Source organism: Lipophrys pholis (genome assembly GCF_963383615.2).
Source record: "Lipophrys pholis genome assembly, chromosome: 21".
NCBI classification, from domain to species: Eukaryota; Metazoa; Chordata; class Actinopteri; order Blenniiformes; family Blenniidae; genus Lipophrys; species Lipophrys pholis.
Window position 1 is genome coordinate 9784469 of NC_137649.1, and position 21500 is coordinate 9805968.

A 21500-nucleotide genomic window follows, 5' to 3' on the forward strand; every position below is an offset into this window, starting at 1 on the left:
CTTCTTTTTAACAATTTTAGCAGTTTGCATCCATTTTTTAATAACAATTTGAGCAGTTTGCATCCATTTTTTAATAACAATTTGAGCAGTTTCAGCCTTTTTCACCATGTTAGTCTGGAGGGTCTTTTTCAAAATAAGCCAAGTATGCAAAGAAAAAAAAATACTAATAGGGTGAAAATTGTTATAATTTTCAGAAAGCTTCAGAGAGCCAATACAGAGGAACTAAACAGCCATATGTGGCTCTAGAGGTGCAGACTACAGAACCCTGGATCTTTGACCCCAGGGTTTAAGTACTGATAATAGCATGGAATGTGACCCACATATGAAACTATGAGTTTTAATACTAAGATGAAATTGAACAAGATAGCTCAGGGGTCAATAAAGTTTTTGAAACAACAATTTCTAAAAGACCACCAAGTAATACGAAGAGCTGCTTCAGCACAAAAATCCTGAAAAAATTGAGTTTGATGGCTTTAAGTGAACTAATCGAGGCAAATCAAAAGGAAACGGCTCATTACCAATAAATGGCAGAATTAAAACATTACAGGACATCAAGCCAAATCAGAAAATGTCCAACAATATCAATGGTGTAAAAACTGTAAAGAAAAAAAAAAAGCTTTGAGTATTTGAGTATGAGAATAGATCCATGTGACTGCATCAGTCAGGTGTACTCTCTAGTAAACCAAGGGCGAAAACATCAACATTGCAAAGAGTTCAGAAATGTTGAGCTTTTTCAGGGTTTTCTCAAATTCGACCAATCCTGCAAAAGCCAAAGCTACTTCAAAGTTTAGCACAATGATTTACAGAGCAGTCCATGGCAAACATAAAACAAAGGGATGAGATATTTAAAGTAAATGAAGGATTTAGGTTTGCACAAAGATGAGCTGAGAAAAGCACATTGTTTAAAGACCTTTTACCATATTGGCTGTTGAATACAATGGTTGACTGTTGTTGGATGTTGTCGTTATAAATATTCTCGGGTGTAAACCCTCTTAAACTAATATCCAAAGACATTTTTTTTCAAATCATAATGATGCACTTAATATAATCTTGAGTAGACCTCCGACGAAAGGAAGCAGTTGCATGTTACTGAGCCTCAGTTTTTTTGCCATTCTTTGGCTTGATTGCCAAGTGAGCTCGTCAGACATGCAGCTCACTGGTCCAAAGTAGTTTGTAACCAGGCACGTCCGGTTAGGAGGAGGCCCCACACTCAGCCCAGGACTCCCTGGAGAGATTATATTATTAAGAAGATAAAACATCTCATGTGATTACACAAAAAATGCTTCATGGGGAAAGCGGGAAAGAGAAGTGCCTTAAGAAAACATGAATGAATACAACAGACAAAGAAAAGTTTTGTGAACACAATCATGAACAGAACTTTTCTTTTCTTATCTTCTGCTATTTCCAAAACTTTTATGAAAAAAAAAAAAAAAAAGAGAGTCCAAACTAGACTAGATTCTGCATGTTGCAGGATTTGGAATTTTTTTTAACAATGCTATTGTACGCAGTAATCAGTCTTCTTAATATAAATTATTTTTTATTGTACATCTTTGTTCATGTTCAGCTCACCCAAAACATAAAGGCCTATTTCATTATAGATTTGACAGTGTCTGACAGGTGGCGCCTCGTATATTTTACATTGGTTAAAATCAATGAACAACTTACACTATAATTGACTAAAACAATTGAAAATACAATACAATTGCACTATGTACTGTGTATTCTTGTACTGAAATTTGCATTCTTATAGATAAATACCTAAGAAAATTAACCTCAAATAAACTACTTAAATTTATAATGCAAGATTTAAGCAAAACTGAAACATGAATAATCTCATTACAAGAAGCAACTAATCATTGGTTACCTTAACAACCAAGTGTTTCCATGAGGATACAGTTGACTCCAGTTAGCTTAAAAGTTACCCCAAAAAAGCAAGTATCTTAGGACAGTTTCAAAATGTATAAACCTTTTTTTTTTTAAACATATTTCTTTTTTCTGTTGACATTCTAAATATAGAAACATTTATCAGTATTACAAACATACCACCTGTGTGAAAAACAAGAGATGGCTTAACAGTATTACAAACTTTGAGAACTTGTACAACTGTGTTTCCCATTACAACGACACAGCCAACTCAATAAAGGTGAGAAACACCAACACGGCATGGAAAGCAAAAAGAAAAGAAAAGAAAAAAAGCGTTTCTTTTTCATCACGTCCCATGCGCAGAAAACTCCTCAGGGTTACGACTGAGTGTAAACTGAATAAACAACATTGCCATCATCTACAATCACACTATTATCTGTATCAGCTACGTCATAAAAAAAGAAAAAGAAAAAAAAAACTGACAGCAGGGATGTAGGTTGATAAAAACTTTGATCGGCACAAAATACCCATGTCACGTATCGTACAGCGCATGTCTTCAGAATCTCAGTCCGTGATCAGTGTTTCTGTGGTGACGACACCTTGCAACACACAAACACAATATCCATGTCCTACAAATTTCTCCTTCAGTTTGAATAAATAAATTTCAGTGAGATCTGATGAGAGAAAGCTGAGGTGAAATTAATTCTTGAGTTTATAAAAAGGCGAAAAGCAAAATGTTTCTTGTTTTTTTCGGGGGGGGGAGGGGGGAGACCAGAACCGTGCAGAGCAGCAAAACACGAGCAGATCAATACTTCCATATAATGCACTTGAACTATTGCAGTCCTTAGAGAGAGGTTGGTCGATGAAGTGACTCTGCATGTTTGGTTTATACACAAATAGTGTTTCTCCTAACCTCTGCTTCTCACAGACTGTTTAATTGCACTGCCTCTGTGAAAACCCCAGCTACATATCTTATTATGATTCTCTATGTTGCTTCATTCACCAAAATTTGGTATGAGAGCTGACTAGTTTTGGCACTGCTCCGAGTTTTACATTTCATAGAAAGGCTTTTTTTTTTTAACACAAGCCCATCAGAAATGCAAGCGCTCCTAGAGAATCCTTATTTTTCTACTCAGTTTTAATAAACCACTGGCTAATAAAAGCAGAATAATAAATACAAGCAAGCAAATGTCAGAGGAGAAAAATAAAAGTAAAAAAATTTGAATGTTAAATAATACGTGTGTGCGTGTGTGTGTGTGTGTGTGTGTGTCTGTGTGTGTCTGTGTCGGTGCCAGTGTTGCTCTCACAGTGTTGAGGAGCTGTGTGCGAAGTCTTGGAGGATGTTTGAGGTGTAGACTGAGCTTGGAGGGCTACCGAACATTGACTCGGTGACGGGGGAGCCGGTGTCGGACTCCCCGGAACCCACCGAGTCTCTGAAGGGGGAGGGGGGAGACAAAGCAAGAGATTCCTCCAGAGTTGGCTTACTTTGAGTTAAATCCTCACTGTCCCCGTAATCCCCCTCCCCCTCCTCCTTGGCATCATAAATGTAGCTGTGCAAGAGGTCCAGCTCCTCATCCTCAGACCTCTCCTCTTCAAACACCCTCACTCGTGGGGCGGAAAGAAGCTGAGAGGGTGTCAGGCTCAGAGGCTCGTTGGCAGGGATTGCCTCTCTTGCAGTGTGGTCGTTCAGTGCAGGGACATGGGAGCTATGTGTGTCCACCAAAGAGCCCTCCAAGTGCTCTGTAGTGCAGCCCGCCGAGCGAGAGGGCAAGTAAGAGGCTGTCTTGTCTAAATCTGACTCCAGCCTCGGCATCTGTTCAGAGCACGCCTGAGTCCAGAGGGGGCGCTGTGCATCCCCCTCGTCGTCGTCCTCCACCAGGTTGTACAGATTCTTAGTGCTGGGGGTTTCTTGGGGAAGATGGGGGTCTGTGCCAAGGTCGCAGGTGGAGGAGGGCTCACAACTGTGGGGGTCGGGGGTGTTAGTTAGGGGCCTGATGACCGCCGTCTGATTCAAGCCGGCTTCCTGTTTCCTCACATGCACAGACAGTCTGTGCCACACATTCCCCCCCCTCGGAGGGTGTCTTGCACCTGATTCAGACCATGACACAGACTTGCCATTAGAACTATGAACGAGATAAAGACCCAAGTTACTAACACAGAAAACCGGGAAGTGGAGGCAGAAAAAACAACAACATCAACATTATCAGGAAAGTGACACAATAGAGCAGCAGCATTTCAACATTTCTGACGCATGTTAAAATACTTTGAAACAACATAACTCGACATTAACAGCTTTGCTGAGGGGTTCACTCATCAGCCTCTATGAGTATTACAATTACTAGCTTCACAAACACTGATTCATAATGTGCTGCTGACAGCATTATGATCTTCAAATGGCTTCATACTTCACAGGAATTATAGGAGACATGGAGCTCATTTATTTGGCCTTTCGTTGGCTATTATACGTAAAATGGGTTGCATGCATTTCTTTATGGTGCCTAAAGTGGCCTGCAGACGACACAGAGTTTTGTGCAGAATGAGCGAGGACTGGCTCTAATGTGATTACTGAGGGGAGGTGGTGAGGGGAGGGTTTTCATGCTGAGAAAAGTTAAATGTGAGGTTAATTTGGGCTAAACCGATAAGCAGCAGGGTTTCTGAGCTCTTTGTAGGAGGGCTGCAGTGTCAAAAACATTTTTGTCATTGATAGTTCAGGGGTGGCAAGATCACAGAGGCAAGTGATACCTTTAATTCATCCGAGGCTTTAACCAGCCAGGCTCTGTTTGTTGTTGAATACAAAACATCTCGGGGAATTCAAAGCGATACTGTACCTGCAGCATTTTTCTCTACAATCAAGCCAAATAAAAAATAAAAAAAAGACATCCTCATAGAATAAACAACTTCTTTATTGAGTTCTCATTGTGGTCTGGGTTCTTTTTCCTGTGGGTGGCATCAGGTTCACCCCTGGCTGTATGCATTAATATAATACATGCCAATAGCTCAGTTGACAGTGCAGCTCTCCAGGAGCAGAGTGAACGGACTCCCTCTCGTGCCAAAACATGTGCCAGCCTCAACATTTTACGAGAGGGCGCCTCAGTATAGGAGGTTATTGGGTTAGAAGATTCGATGGGCTGCATAGCAAGGGTAGGAGACGACACTTAAACATGTTTGGAACACTCTCATTTCTGCCCCACTCCTTACTTTAGTCCTGTCCATGTTGCCACTGCTGTGAATCTCAAACACGTTATATGCAATTTTTTCATTTATTTCAGATGTGGGGAATCTCCACTTGTCCATCGATGTTTCAAGTGAATTCAGTAAATGCTATTGCTAAAATCTCATTCTCTGGGGGAGGGGGATGTTCCATAATAACTTGTGTTTATTGCATCCAAAAACAATGGATCTGTTCAATTTACCTTGGACCGGGATACTGGGAATCTTAAACTTAAAATTGGACCACTGACAACATGCTTAAACACTCAAATTTTCTTTAAATTAAATTATTTGATTAACCCGTGTCATTTCTTTCTTTGACAATTTGAGTGCCTAGCCATCTTATCATCTGAAATCCAACCAATCATTCCAGCCAACAGAGTTTAATTGATAGAAAAAACAAGTACTCACTTGGCGTTGCCAGATACAGGCTTCTTCCGGCGGAATATGTTGAAGAAGCTGTTGTTCCCGCACTGAGCTGCAGATTTCCCATCTCCAACATGCATTCGCACCACGTCGGATGTGGTGAAGGCGCTTCGGACATTCCTCTCAGGTTTGGCAATGATAATGTACATCTTGGGTGTGAACATGCACCCCAGGGCCACTGTGACGCTGAGGCTGACAGAGAAGGACGTGGTAATAATTTTGTAGTTGGAGCCAAAGTAGATCGGCACAAAGGCCAGCCAGATGATGCAGGTAGTGTACATGGTAAAGGCAATGTATTTAGCCTCGTTAAAATTGGCCGGGACGTTCCGCGTTTTGAAGGCATAGTAGGTGCAGCTCATGATTAGCAGGCCGTTGTAGCCCAGGGGCGCCACCATGCCTACGTTGCTAGTATTACAGATGAGGTAGACCTCACGTATGCTTGGGTATGATTTGATGGGCTCAGGAGGCTCCAAGATGATGAGGGTGATCTCCAGCGTTAACTGCACACTGATTAGCATAAAGGCAATAATCACCTGGGCCCAGGCGCTCATAAAACGAGGTTTCCTGGTGCAAATCTTCTTCTTGCTGCCAGCCAGAATACGAGCGATGCGGTTAGTCTTGGTCACCAGGGCAGAGTAGCACATAGCCGATGAAAGGCCCACTAGGAGCCGCTGCAAGTAGCAGGAGGCCACTGTGGGACGAGCGATTAAGGTGAAAGGACAGATATAGCCTAGAAAAATGCCTGCTAAGATGATGTAACAGAGTTCTCTGCTGGAGGACTTAACCACAGGCGTGTCGCGGTACTGGATGAACACAAAAGTTACAAAGGAGGTGATCAGGATGCCCACGCAGGAGAAAGCCACTGCAACCATAGATTCCACATCTACCCAGTCAAGATACTTCAAAGGCAGGGGCTGGCAGCCTGGAAGAAGAGGGGAAAGATCGGTAAGCATTTTAGTGGTACTTTTTCCTGAAATAAACTAAACGAGTCTGGAGGTGAGACAGCAAAGCAGAGACATGAGATGGCTCCATAACAGATCATATAGAATCTCCACCCAAACAGCATTGTATCACAGGTGCTACACTAGTACACTTGATAATTTACAAGTAAATTCATAGTCACGTTGGGGATCAGTTATTTTTTTTTTTTCCTCAACAAAAACAAAAATCTTCAAAAATTGTCTGGAAAACGTTTTTTTCCGACGGGGATTTCTATTTTTTCTTCTAAATTGTTTATAGCAGATTACTAATGTAGCTTTGATCACTGAGGTGTCAGGTGTCTATCTTATTCCTTGAAAAAGTGAAAATGGGACTAAACACCAATAAGCTCTTATCAATACCGGTTGTGCATGCGCATATGCCACAACATTGGGTGTGAACTTTATGAAGCTGTAATCCATAAAGTTGTCACAATAATTATGACACAGACGTGTTAAATTGATGATTCCTTCTCTCATGGAAGTGTGTGTATGTATGAATGTATGGGGTTTAGATTCCTATGTCACAGAGTTTCTCAGGAACCGATTTGCATGTGCCGTCATTCATTTCTCAGAGCTCACGTTCCGTCAGATTTCTCGCTAATTTTCACATGCCCGTGCAGACAAGTGGGCGCGTGTGTCAACTCTGTCATGATGCACTAGTTGCACTCTTGTCATCCGCCATGCAGAGGGAGTTTGTGAAGCTGGGAGCAAACTGACATCCCCAGACTTCCCCGGCTTAACACCTCATAAATTACATGCTTCTGCTAATAGCATTACAGCAACTTCACGGAAAAACCCACGCCTGTGTGCTAAATCCTAATATGTCAAATTATAGAAAATCGGAAATTTTAAAATAGGCCAACTTTTCTTCCTTTGTATAACCAAATTTTTTTCCCATACAGAAGTGAAACAACAAACTCCTTGCTGTCTTCATTTAACCAACCAGTTCAGCTTAAGGAGGCATCTGTGTTATGTGCATTTCACTTTACCATCATGGTAAGTTTGCATGCATTATGTGCATGAGCCCACATAAATAGTTAACACAAGCCTTAAATTCATTATTCTTGACTGTCACATAATACGGTAATCCTGCCCTAAATGAGCAAATGAGTAATCATATGGACGGATATGACCTAACTTGATGAGCAGGATTTTTCAAGTCTCTCTATTAATATTTTCCCAAATGTAATGAGAGCAAATGGAGAATTTCTTCCTCGACAGACTGACGAAATGTATCCCCAAGCTTCTCATGGAGGTAATAGGATTTTACACCTGGGAACTGAGAGCTCTTCTTGACTTTGTAAAACCTCTGTCAAAACAACCACCAGGTCACAACAAAGCAAAGAGCAGAGGAGACGGAGGTGGAGTAGTATGGAGGGCGAGGAAGCTGAGAGTAGAAGGGTGTAGGATCTGGATGATTAAAAGCACAAGCAAAAGGAGAAACTGACTGTTGAGGTATGAGTAGCAATATCCTTGGGAAGGATGACTTTTAGGAAAGCGCAAAGTATCGTAACTGTTTGCCAACCTCACTGTTAGGAACAAGCAGGAGTAAGTTAGTGGACAGCAAATACATGAAATGGGTAAAAAAAAAAAAGAAAGAGTGTGGATGGGATCAGAGGTACTGAAAAGGGAATATGAGTGACTATTGTTCACAAAAACAAAGGCAGATTTGCTCATTGTGTTTGGTCTCCCCTACCTGCCAGGTCGTCATCGGGCCACCATCCCAGCTCACATGCCTTGCAGGTGAATTCATCCTGGACTATTTCATTATCTTTGCATGTGGTGCAAATCCAGCAGCAGCTCACCTCGCCCTTCCTAATCACCTGCATGCAGAGTAGCCACATATTGACAACAATGCAGGGTTGACAACGTTTCAGTAACCTGCCACAACACTGAATAAACCAAGACAACATCACAAAATCTCCATAAGTAATCACCAACGAGGGGATATCAAAGACGAGGACATGTTTATGGAGTTTTTCTTCTCGAGTCCCAGACAAAGTGTCTAGATATCAAGGCCAGCTGCTTTCACATTCAGCGCCCAAAGTAGCTGTTGCCCGCGCTGTGATATGGAAAGCAGGGTGATAAGTGGGGCAGGAAACAAAGCAGATAGAGGGGGAAGCGTGATCAGGCAGGAGACGGGATGCACCCTCCCTCAGGGAAAATCATTGTGGAGCCAGACTGAAAACAATTGGCCCCAGATGCAGGAAATCTGTGCGTTTACTTAAACTGGGGTTCAGTGCATGAATAGATTGCTGGTCTTTTCAACATCCAGGTATGGTGAAGGTCACATCACAGGATCAATTTTTTTCACATCTCACATACAGTCATATACTGCTCAGAGTGAAAAAACAAAACAAAAAAGAGTTACTGTATATTACAATCATGATTACACTGAGTAAAAATCCTTTTGAATTCATTATTTGATAGAATTTGTAACTGATTAAAAGTTATTTGAATGTTGGACAGGTTAACATCATCTTAAGTGTTGGATGATGGCCCAATAAAATGATTAAATATAAGGGATTCCAGTCATTCCATTAACTCCCAATAAAGATGTCTAGGTTACACGTAATGGCTGCTATTATCTCGGTCCTCCACACTCAAGGCGAAGATTCGCTCTGACGAGTTTACTCATGACATCTACCATTTTTCTCTTGATTTTATTTGACCTTTATTCATGCAAGTAATCCCATTCTGACATTTGTTGTTATTTCTAAGAAAATCCTGTTAAAATACATAGCACACACACCCAGATAAGATTGCATAAAGTTATTGTCAGAGTAAACTATCAGAAGGTGCAGTAGTATGATGGTGACAGCGTAATGTTTTTTTTAAATAATAATACATTTTTCGCTGTATGATGGGCAGGCGACCTGTCCAGTAGTACCATGCCCTCACCCATACTTAGCTGGGATTGGCTCTATTTCGATTAACCAAGTTCAGTGGAGGAACATTTTTGTAAAAATTTGACTTATTGCTCCATCATAACAATCTTGTGTAACGAATAAACAGAAATCTGAATGGCTTACTCCCTAAATTTGGAACAATTATGAATAATCCCCAGCAAATTAGCCCCATCATAGATCAAAAGGTCAATGTGAAATCGTTTGTCATATATGCCTCCCTCATCGATGAACTGTTACATGCATACAGACTTACACAGATTAAATCAGCAAAATAAAATCAAACTCCACAGATCAACTTTGTGTTGATTTTCTCGACATTCAGACCAAGTGATCACTCTGACATTGATTTCAGTCCCCACCTTTATCTGTCCTTTGGAGCAGGGCTCGCTGCAAACAGAGCGAACCATGTCGCTGCTGTTCATCCAAAGCTTGTTGTCATCCATGTGCAGGATGCCCTCATGCCAGGATCCCACGTTCAAGTAATCATAGCGCTCATCGCCCACATTTTGAAGATTCATGATGTCATACCTTGATGTAAAGAGAGGAAAGATGAATGACCACGATGAGTGTGAGTAAGAATATCTAACAGGAAAGACAGAGAAAAATACAAAATATACTCGATGTGGAAGAGAACAGTGCAGAAGGGACCGACAGATCAATAACAGAGGAGGAGCGGGGTGAAGGGGAATAGCGAGGAAGAAAGTGACATGTACTTTAAGGATGACAATTCTTCAGCCAAGCAGCCATTTTAGCACTCAGAGTGAACAGCATCATACAACCCTAATAGAGTGACATGTCGGTGCACACAGTGGACAGATTTCCATACTGGATACAGGATGTGCATCTACCTAACCTCCAGCTGACGGAGGAATGACACGGCTGTGTTTTCTGACTGTCAAATGTTGTCTGATGAACTGTGGAGAGATGAAAGTAGCTGCCACAGTGGACAATTCACAGAATCTGTTCCAGTCCAACCTAATTACATTCTTTCGTGCTCAACACTGGTGCACACATGAGAACATTTGCATACGAGCTAATGAGGCAGGAGAAGCGAGAAATCCACACTTTATAATGAAGTATTATAATCACATTCTTACAGATCTCCTCAGTGTCTTACCTGCCTGGGGTGTCTCCATTTTCATCAAAATAAATCTCCTCCCCTGAGACTCCTCTGAAGGACGTCTTGAGCAGGTAGTCCAGCAGCTTGCTCCCGTCGATAGGGTCCATGGCTTCGCAGAGCCCTGTCTGACCTGGACACAACTCCTTGTGCATATCATGGAGGCCATGAGCCATGGCATAGATGGCATTGATGACAAAGCCCATCTTACTATCCTGAACATAGTTTTCATGCAGACTCTCATTTCCTGTCAGAGGGGGAAAGAAGACGACATCAGCACTTGGACAAATTATAGGTGAATGTCTCTGACGCGTTTTGGTGTGTTGTGCTTTAAGAGAAGTTATGCTCTCTGAATAAGAGGTGAAATTTGTACCAGACACTGAAAACAGAGACAATGAACACTACTCTTAAGCGCAGAAACATTTCCATACAGTTAAAAACATGTTTAAAAACTCAGTCAAAGACAGATGTGGATAAATTCAGAGACTGTGTGCATACTTCAGTCCTCTAAAGGCACTGTCCCACAGTTAAAGCTCAGTTTGGGATGAAAACAAATCAGGTCAAATGTATGTTTCCCTTTGCCTCTTTAGACAGTGCATTTAAAAAAACTGACATTCTGTGTGAAATCAACATGCACATACAGTAGGCAAATAAAGAGTGCGGCCTGTCTCCATTTATCTTTCTCATGTGTTTTAATCTATATAAGAGTGTGAGCAGGGAGAGCCATTCTTTTGTGCATTTAGTTTTGTTGTGTAGTCTTTTCCTCTTTACACAGTACAAACAAGTCCAGTGCCTAACATCAAAGTTTGATTGATGCAATTCTCTCACAAGATGAGATTCTAAGACCGCCAGGACAAAACAAAAACCCAAACAAACACCAAACCTTTTTACTGAAATTATAGGCCGGGTTATTTTTGAAAGTGCATCAGTCAAACTCTTCCTGTCCTGCAGCAGTCAAACGTGTAAACAGTGCATGTGACATTCATTCAGCCAAAAACCATTGTCACAGCAGTGGCCCGAAAGATGAACTTACCACCTTGAAGATCTTTTGAATATAAAAAGGTTTGTAAAGATGTGGTACAAAGTAGAGAAGCATAGTGACCGAGCTGCTCTGAGATGGTAAAAGTCATCACAAACCACCAACGGATTTTATTTACCATTTGGTTAAAGGCATGCGGAGCAATTTATTTTCATTGTCAATTTGACTGTGGTGCTTTTAAAGGTTTAGCTTTGTGATTAAAACGTTAACAAGAACAGAATTTACCGTGATCACCTTTTGTGAGCAAAGGGAGAGGGAATCCAGGGAGGAAAATAAAGGGGGGAAAAATGTTTTTGTTATTATTCATGAGTGTCGCACTTGGAATTTAACCCTCTATCTAGAGTAATGTTTCTGAGAGCACAACAAGAAAACCATGTGCTGTTCTCAAGCAACTAAAAAAAAAAACATTTTTTAGTCGTCACTTACCAGAGCAGACTTTTTTGTAGTTCTTATTTTCCTGTGGATGTCCTGGGAGGCGGCACTGGAAGCGGTACTGCCAGAACTCGGAGAACCAGGGGTTTCTCGTGTTGGCGTCCAGACGTAGCTTTAGGTAATAGTCGTCAAAGGACTTGACCACCTCTGACTGCAGCTTCATGGTGATTCCTCCCTCTGCTTCCTGCTCGAAACCCTCCACCACCTCGTACCGGTCTGCCCATCCATCACTTCAGGAATAGGAGAGAGTAACGAGGGGGAACACATTACAGTATAATGATCCCAGGAGAAACAGCAAAAGATTTGTGGAGGAATAAGCTATTGTCATGTTAATGAGAGGCGCTGCATGACAGTGCTTGTGCTTGTCACTGTCTGGGGTCTTTTATACTAAAATGTTGTATATTGTAATTTTCACCTAACTGTTAATTCAGATTGACAAGCTCGTGAAAATGCACCCAAGAGATGTTTCGCTGACATGCTTTAAAAGATGTAAACAATAAATGTTCGAAGGATGGACTCACTCTTTTTTGCCATTGCATACACTCCTCTGTACAAGTGCAAACAAATCTACAACACAATCTGGCTCCAGTAAATCGCCATTATTACAGTCCACAATTGCAGCTTTAAGTGGTGAAGCTGCTCCCTGCGGAGACCAAAAGCTCAGCTTCAGCTCATTACTTAGTTCCTTGTTAAAGGTTTATTAAAAGACCACAACAAAATTCAGAAAATCACAATGTGCCCATAGGAGGTTGCAGAGCTATTAACACAGCTTGTGCAGACCCAGCTCAGTATTGAGCTGACTGTAACAGCCTGAACCAGTGGAGGACTGAGCTGAAGACTCAATGAGCTCTCCTGCTGTGGAATTGGTGAAGTGACATGAACTGATTGATGCAACTGCTTAGCCAAGGTGAACAAAAACAACTAAACAAACAGCAAGAACATGTAGCTTTGGGTTATTTATAATCGCAACATTCACTCATGCTATTTAGTGAATGTAACAGAAAGACATAAAGAAAACCCCAAATGAAAATAATGTGTCGATGCTTTAACTGTGAATTACTGCTGCCTCCCGTCACTTGACACTCCGGGCTGCAACAATATCTATCACTAGACTGGACTAAAGTATAGTGGTTGGCTTTTTCTTGTATGCAGATCAGTTACTTAATGGGCCAATTGGAAGCTAGAAGTCTTTTCAGTTAGTCTTGATCAAGGAGCCATTTTGTAAAATCGCATGACCACAGCAGGGCTCAAACCTGTGACAAACTGTGTTCTATTTAGGATACCTGATAAATAATTTCCATTAAAATACAAACCAGAAGCAGGAGCCTAATCTCTCAAAGCAAATAAGATGACAAACCTACATTGGAGCACAAATACAAACTCAATTAAGTATGATCTCACCACAAACAGGTAGACTACAGTTTTTATTTTGGAACTCTGTTAAATTAGTGTGACAACACTCCTTGGTGGCTTATCTCAAGTCCGGTGCGGCAATTCTCAGTTTAAGTGGATGGAAATCTCACCAATTGTGTCCCAACAGTAATTGTAAGCTTTACTCAATCCCTTCCGCTGGCTTATTTGTTTTCTTGTGGGACTTTAAGAACAATGGAAACGCCAGTGACAGGGGGACACTGAAAAACAAATTACAAGGTAAACAGCTCCGCTTTGAGCTCCGGTGATCTATATCTGAGCATGTCAGAGTTTTAGGCTGTATTCCCTTGTCTCACTCTTTAATGCGAACTCCTCGCTCCTGTCTTGAAATACCTGTACTATTGACGGCTACACACTACGCACCAATTAGGTCGGACTCACCACGGTCCCAATTACCTCACACACATGGGACGTTCGGGGTGATGGATGAGGATGTGTGCATGTCCGTCTGTGTGCCGGTCAAAGTCTTTGACCTTTTTCCCCTCATTTACCACCAGTCAAGAAAAAGCGGAATCAAACCCATTGTGGGAATGTAAGGAAGGCTCATGAACTGGTTGTTGGAGCTGGTGCTGCTCTTATTAAAGGATGTCTAGTCGTGTCTATATACTGAGCAACACGAGACAGGTAGTGCTCATAAACCATCTTGACACCAAAGTGCTCATCTCCCAGAAACCGTAAAGGATGACTGATGTCTGACCCTCTGAGACTGTCCTCCACCGTACACGAAACAAGGATGAATTTTGACAAGTACAAATTTTACATGTCAAACTGGTGTGACTGCAACGAATCCGACATAATACGTCAGTCCACCTTAGTAATGGAAATGTATGTATGAACCCAGCGTGATGGAGCTAGAGGAGCCTTTCATGTGTATTCCTCCATAAGTAGTAATTACACAGACAATTCTCATTTTATATATAACTCATTGTATTAGCTGAACACAGCAGAGCCCTTAAAGCATCATGAGAAACATTAATTTGCTTCTGAATCTGCTTATGTAGCCGTGAAATACATTAACTAGTTACAGAACCGTGACAAGAAATCGATCCAATAAGTATTTAAATTCGATATATGTCAGGACGAGGAAGCAGAGCAGTGTAGTGGTTAGCAAGTTCTCTTCACTGCAAGAAAAATCATTCAAGTCGATGGTTAGTGTCCTTTCTGTGCAGGATTTGCATGTTTTTCCTGGGCCGGCGTGTGTGGGTGTGGTCCAAGCACTCTGCTTTAGAAACGAATTTAAGTGAATTGGTGACTAAGTCTGAGTGCAAAAGCAACTGAATCATGTTCAAGTCAGCCTGGTAACACTAGTCCCAGAGCAATATTATGAAAAATGTGAAGCACCTAAGAGTTTAATGCTTATTTTTCCCGTCCTTGCCTTTTCCCTAAGAGGTTTTTGTGTAGAATAAGACTATAAGACTACTTTACTACCACCTTTGCCTCAGAAGAAGGGCTGACACAAACAAAAAGAAAGACGAAGTGTGCTGAGCTTTCAAACTAATCAGTGATGCTCTTGTTTGGGAAAGGACACTTGAAAACAAATCGACAAATAAACAGCGTCGCTCTGAATTTCAGCTTCCTCTCAGCCGGCGAGAGTTTTCAGCTGCTCTCTGTGTCTCTCTCACTTTAATGGAGGCTCCCGGTTCCTACCTGTGCTATTGACAGCTACACACCAATTAAGTATGACTCACTGTGGTACCAATTACCACAAACACACAGGATGTTCTGGGCGGCGGATAAAGACACGTGAGCGTTCGTATATGTCAGGTCAAAGTCTGTGAACTTTCTGTCCACGACTAGCACCGATCAGTGAAAAAGGAGACATTCAAACAGAATGCAGTGAACACGTAAAAAGGGTATTTGGAAACCATTCTGTTGGATTCGGATTCAGTACAATCCTGGATTCCCACACATGCTGAGAAGCACGAGACAGATGGTGCATGTTATTCACAAGTTGTTGAAGTATCTTCTTTATCTTCGAAATAGTAACTCATTACATTTGTCATTGTGAGAAACATGCTTGGTTTACTGTTGAAACATTGATTTTCATAGTGTTATTGCTGATAAACAGTATCAATTGAGTGAAATGCATTCATTACTACCGCATGCAAAATATATGGTTTCAGGCCAAAGCAGTGTTGGGTAACGAGAAAGTAAAATAATTGCAATATTGTGCTAAATCAGCAAAACATGCTCTAACTTTTCATATTCGGTGGGTAACTTTATCTGCTACGTCTCAGAAATATTTTTCCTTTCTGCCTAATCAAGTTAAAAGTCTGGGACACATGAATGTCATTGGTTGTAGTCACATTTAATTCATTGCCTCTGAGTGGATAACTGTCTCTGTGCTTCGTTTTCTTCGATCTCAGTACAGACAGTACAAAAAGACAAACACGCACTCCTGAATTTGATGGTTTGTTTATGCATGTGGCATGTATATATTATCCTTACATTTACCTGTGAGAGTAACCGCACTTAATATGGTTTATGTATTTTTCCTAACAGTGTTTTCAGATAAAGAGGGAGATGCGGCGTGAGGAAGAGAGCTGCTCGACATCCGACATGAATAATGCACGACGCACTGAAGACACGCTCGACTGTATCTCACAGTGGAGTTTGTGATGAAGTAAAATGACATTCTCTGTTCTCGTCCTCCTCTCTCAGGATAGCGCTGCCTGGCACAACTCCAAAGAGCTCATCAAAACGTCGGACCACCGCGGGGACCCGTAATGGGACAAAATCTGATTTAATGTCACCTCAATGTTCTGTGGCTTCACACTGCATATTGGTGGGCCCATTATTGCATAATCCCTGCCAGATATACCAGAAGAACACCTGTTTCAGGAGATTAAAGAGTCACTGCTCATCAGCTGTGCTCCTACATGTGCAGAAGTAGTTGATATAAAGTGACGCAGAATTGAAAAGATTCATTTCAATATCGTTGAAACGCAAAGTATGCCAGTGTCATTTAACACCTGAGCATTTTGTGATTTTGTTCTCATAACAGAAATATCCTTCCTAATGAGTTTTAGTGACATTACATCACATTACTTCCATATTTATTTATGAGGACATACTCAAACACTGACCTGCAGTGAAACACAACCCTCACTTCTAATCAGTGCAGTGTTTGTATGCAGCGTGCATGCAAAGTAATGCATTACTGTAACAATACTACTGCTAATAGTCAGAGTTGTTTTATGTTGTGTTTTTCTTGTTTGTTTGTTTTTTGATTCTGACATCACCATTGCTAGACGTTCATGGTTGCCCTGCGACACATCTATGAAGCCAGCAATGGAATGTCGGCCTTCTCATTATGTTTGCTTTACTTTGAAGCTTCGAAGTCTGAGTTCCCTCTCATAGCAATGGTTTCATGTTCTGTTTTCTATGTATTCCTGCATTCTGCCATCCACATCAAGACCCACATTTGAGCCAATCATTTATTTATCTAAACTCCATCAGACTGAGTCACTGCTTCATAGTGCTAACTAAATTTGATTTACCTTTTTATCATGAACCTTTCAACAAATGCAATGAATCATTTAAATCAGTATTTATTTCTCTAATTGAAGCCAGCACGCTGCCGTTGCTGCCTTGCCATATGCTTAGTAATAGGATGCGTGTATCTGGAGGATTTATTTAGACTTGATGATGTGTGGCATTGTTTAGAGGAGCACAGCATGTCAACAGCTGGATAATTCATAGACTTGTATACAACAGTGAGTAGGCTGAGCGCTCCCCCCCGACTCTGCCGGATGATCTAGTTCCAGTTTGATAGCACATTTGTATATTTATGAAGCCATGAATTAATTGGCAGGGCAGAGATTTAATCACATGCGCTGTTTCCCCTGGAGGGTGAATGAGAAGAGTTACTTTAAAAAGAGGAAGAGGAGCATAGGGGAGTCAAGAGTTTCCTAATTGCTCTGTGCAAATGTTAAAATAAAAGTTCAGGTAGTTAATGAAAAAACTTTTAATCTGTCTGTCATTCACAGACCATTATAATCTCAACAGGAGTAATTACATAAATCAAACCAACATGCATTTAACTCATTAGATTTGAACCAAAAATCACAGAAAACCCATTCGTCAATCCTCACTGTGAAAACTCATCGGTATATTAAGGCTGATGATGCACAGACAAAATCAAAGCACCAACAAGTGGCCGAGCATGTAAGCTACAATGTTTCTGGTATTGCTCTTTGTACGGTGATCAGTCAGTCAGTCAATCAATCAATCAATCTCATGTAAAAACTGCCTAAACCCCGCAACTCCTCAACTTTCACAAGCAGGCCCTTCCAAGACTCATTAATAAAACATTCCTCATAAACCACAGTAACATAATGAATCCCCCAATTATCAGTATCTTCTGAAGTATATTGTCACTCTCAAAATATTCTCTTTTACTCTTGCACACATCTTCCATTTCCTCCCATCTTTTTTCTGTCTGAGGAAAAACCTTTCAAATCCGGCACATACACTTAAATATACATAAATCTTTGTTTTAATTTTAAATATTGGTTGTGAATCACGATGAACAATTAAAAAGGGACTGCCTATTTCTCTGGGGTATACATGCTGGTTTCAAAATATTGCAAAGATTTAACATATTGTTTCATCATTCGACCTTTCATTCATCAAGTGTATATATTTGAAGACTCACAAATTTCCTCCTGTGGGGCTTCTTTGGTGCAAATAGTACATTGTACTGTAGAATAGTGGGACTCTGTATTGTGTAAGCAATCTGTTACAGAAATCCAGAGAGAAATGTAAGTTACATTCAGACCGATTTCTGAATCTGTAAATGACGGATAGAGAGGGTGATTTATGTCTTAAAAGTGAAAGCCCTATAAAGGGTTAAGAGATGATTGTGGGGTTCCATTCATTTTGTATATAATGTAAGTATTAGGGGTTTATTTATACTTTAACTGTGTGCTATTTTCACTTTTTCTTCCATGTTTAATAGGCTGGCTGTTATGCCTCAACTGAATTACCGTGATGGTTAAAGAGGATCAGACTAACCTCAATGTAAATCTGCAATGAATTCTGTGAGAATGGCAACATATAGACAGGAACAAATTCTTATTTCCACTCGCTCTTGAGGGAATAAATAATACTGTGTAGGCTCCCATCGTCAGACCTAGAAAACACAATGGGCAATATTACCTAGTAAATAAAGACCACTACTTAGGACTTTTTATTAGATTCCCAAAAAGTCATCCGATGCATTAGCTTTAGGCAAACTACATGGTTATGCTTATTAAACATTGAAATATGATGATCTGGTATCAAAGCATCAGAGATATGAAAAGGTCCTTACTTTAATCCACAGAGTCAATCCCCGTACAGGTAGTCTGTAAAATCCATAAATGCACTCAGTCTTCGACTTATCCCAGTAAGAACAACCTCTGACCAACTACGGCAAACAATGATGTTTTGACATTAATTTGACCAGATCTTAAACCAAACCTGTGAAAGGTTGTTGAAACTGTGCGTCCAATTCTATGTAAATCTGTAGTTTTGTTTCTTTAACTTGTGTTGTTTTCTAAGTGTGGAGAATGTATTTTCTGCAGTCAGGACATAAGGTAAAAGAAAAGCATTTGTACGGCGTATCTTAAATTCCCTTTCATTTGTAATTTTAAAGGAACATTCCTATTATAAAATAATCTGGGAGAATTCTTCACTCGCTACAACCTCCTTCAAAAGCGAACAGAGACACAACATTTTCCCTTTTTATGTAATTTACAACCACCGCTAGAAATCACAAGATAAGTGTGTTTAACGTGTGAGTAGTTACAGACTTAAGTGTTTTTTTTACAATACAAAACAATGTTACAGACACCAGCTGTGAGAGCAAAGTGGCTTTCACTCAGATGATTTTACAAATCCATCATAACTAATAATCTGTTCACTATTCACTGAGCAAATAGGCCCTTTTTATAGTTCCTATCCCAATAAAAAGTACAATTAAAAATTAATGGACACACACTGCTGCGATAACACAGAAAGTTGCAAAGACAGATGCAGGTTATTCTGCTCAGACAGACTTATGTTTCAAAATGTTGATTAACTGTGTAATAGAACCATTATTTTATGAGAATTACCACAATCAGTTCCTCTGCCTGGTGTATGCGGTCTGACAATGAATAATACGGGATTAACGCGCAGTGAAGCGAAGCCATAGGCTGAATAGCGGTGCAGTGATTAGCACTGGCAGCAGTCTCTCCTCACAAATTCATCGCACCTTGAGGGTTAGTGACTTTACCGAAGGCCCTTCGACACAAGGAAAGGACAAGATGGGGATCAAACTGTCAATCTCAGATATGGAATGATAACCAGCTCTACCAACTGAGCCACAGCAGTGACATAAATGCCATAATTACCTCCAAAATGTCCCAACAATATACTGAAGTTAATGTTTTGTTTAGCAATTTAACCTATGGTTTTTAGAAATCCATATAATTTTTTGTGGTGATTCCACAACATTATAAATGAGTCTAAAATAGTTCTTGCAGTCGGAGGACTGTTCATTCATACTGAGGTTGCTTTCTCCTTAGTTGAACACTGATGCTCCATCGCTCTCTTTTCCCCTTAATTCTCTCTGGGCTCCCTACTCTTCCACTTTCCCCACTTTCTTCTGTGAATTTGCGGAAGTAAAACAGGAGTGGTGGTGGCTTGTTAGCTGCATGGAGGCACACAGTGGCCCAGGGTGTGCCAGGGAGCCTTTAAAAGCTTATCCAGGCTACCTTTATTTATTCATCGTGCCCCAGTTTGAGTTGGGAGATCAGTGTCCTCAACACTGGAAGGGATCACTGCCGGGATAAAATCCTTTTTGCTTTATACTACCAGGGGATCTCAATTCATACTGAATCCCATGACGAAGTCTTTGCATTGAATATCAGCTGTAGCTGTGACTGATGCATGACAAAGTCCTAATATTAGTTGGTCAATTTGATGCTGGGAGTATTATATACAGCTGGTATAGAAACTGTTGGAGACGTTTTTGTAAATGAGTTTGGGGGAATTTCATAGTATTTCATTTGATTATTTTTGCCAAAGGTCCTTTTCTGTTAGTATGACAGATTGCACTGGCGGACACCTCATCGTTGTTGAAGAGCCTTCAAAAGATCCATAGTTTGGTATGTGGAGGAAACTGGTTTGAAATCTGGAAATAGCCCAATCCGTTTCTACAAAAAGGACAGAACTTGTTGGACAATGAGATTAAAAGTTCAAATAAAAAATACCTTGGAAGGGTCCTTGAATTTTATATTGAGGGGAATACTAATGATCTAAGGGTGCTAACTATTACACTAAACTGCTGCCCCCGACATTTTCTTCTTTTCAAGGTCAAAACCCAATTTTTTAGTCAATTTGTCCCTCTCCATGCTGCTAAACTTATTTTGGGTTGAATGCCCAGACTTTACACTCTTTGCCTTTTAAATTATAGTTCTAGAAATAATGTTCCAGCAATGAGTCTGTATTCCCAGCAAATCCAAGGTTTACTCAGCTGACAATGGTGCAGAACAGAACAAAAACCCAAACTATTTTGTTTTTTTCAGTCACATACTTACTATATTATTACATACTTCTTTGAGTGTTGAAGATCCTGGCTCATGTGGCCTTCATCGTGTTTACGGTTTGAGTTTTGTGTGACTTCTTTCACGGCAATCATAGTGCCCGCTTGTTGTATTCCCACATTTTGGCTCACTGTTTTCTGCGGCTACAAGAAAGCAATTCGGCTCCTGCTAATCAGGATATGACAACTATGTCCAGATTCAATTGCAGTGTGCTATTTTTGATCACTGTCATTCACTCGTCCCCTTGCACTGGGGAACACAAGGCATCAATTGGACAGAGAGAGATGTCCTTGACAATGTGTGGCCACATTCAATTAACATCAGAGACACGTTATAAATATTCAGATGCGGCTCATTGTTCTCACTGGAGCACAAACAGATGTAACCATGAATCCAGACTCAACTTCAGTGTACGCTGCAGAGCCAGATGTGTGTAGCGACGAGCAGAGCTCCATGACTAAAGCAACATCAACAGTGTGTCCATATCTCATAATTACAATCTTTGTTACTGACTTTTTCAGA

General features: G+C 40.7%; 1 protein-coding gene across 1 annotated transcript in view; it reads right to left on the reverse strand.

The window, feature by feature from the left end:
* Positions 1-3166: 3166 nt before the first annotated feature.
* grm1a (glutamate receptor, metabotropic 1a) overlaps positions 3167-21500 on the reverse strand; it is a gene marked incomplete at its 3' end in the record, with an annotated part of 34174 nt that continues 15840 nt past the window's right edge. Inside the window, exons 4-9 of the mRNA XM_080490380.1 lie at positions 11967-12206; positions 10506-10784; positions 9748-9916; positions 8176-8302; positions 5485-6421; positions 3167-3986 (exon numbers count right to left, since the gene is read on the reverse strand). Coding sequence (XP_080346506.1) covers positions 3167-3986; positions 5485-6421; positions 8176-8302; positions 9748-9916; positions 10506-10784; positions 11967-12206 — 2572 coding nt within the window. The remainder of the gene's footprint in view (positions 3987-5484; positions 6422-8175; positions 8303-9747; positions 9917-10505; positions 10785-11966; positions 12207-21500) is intronic.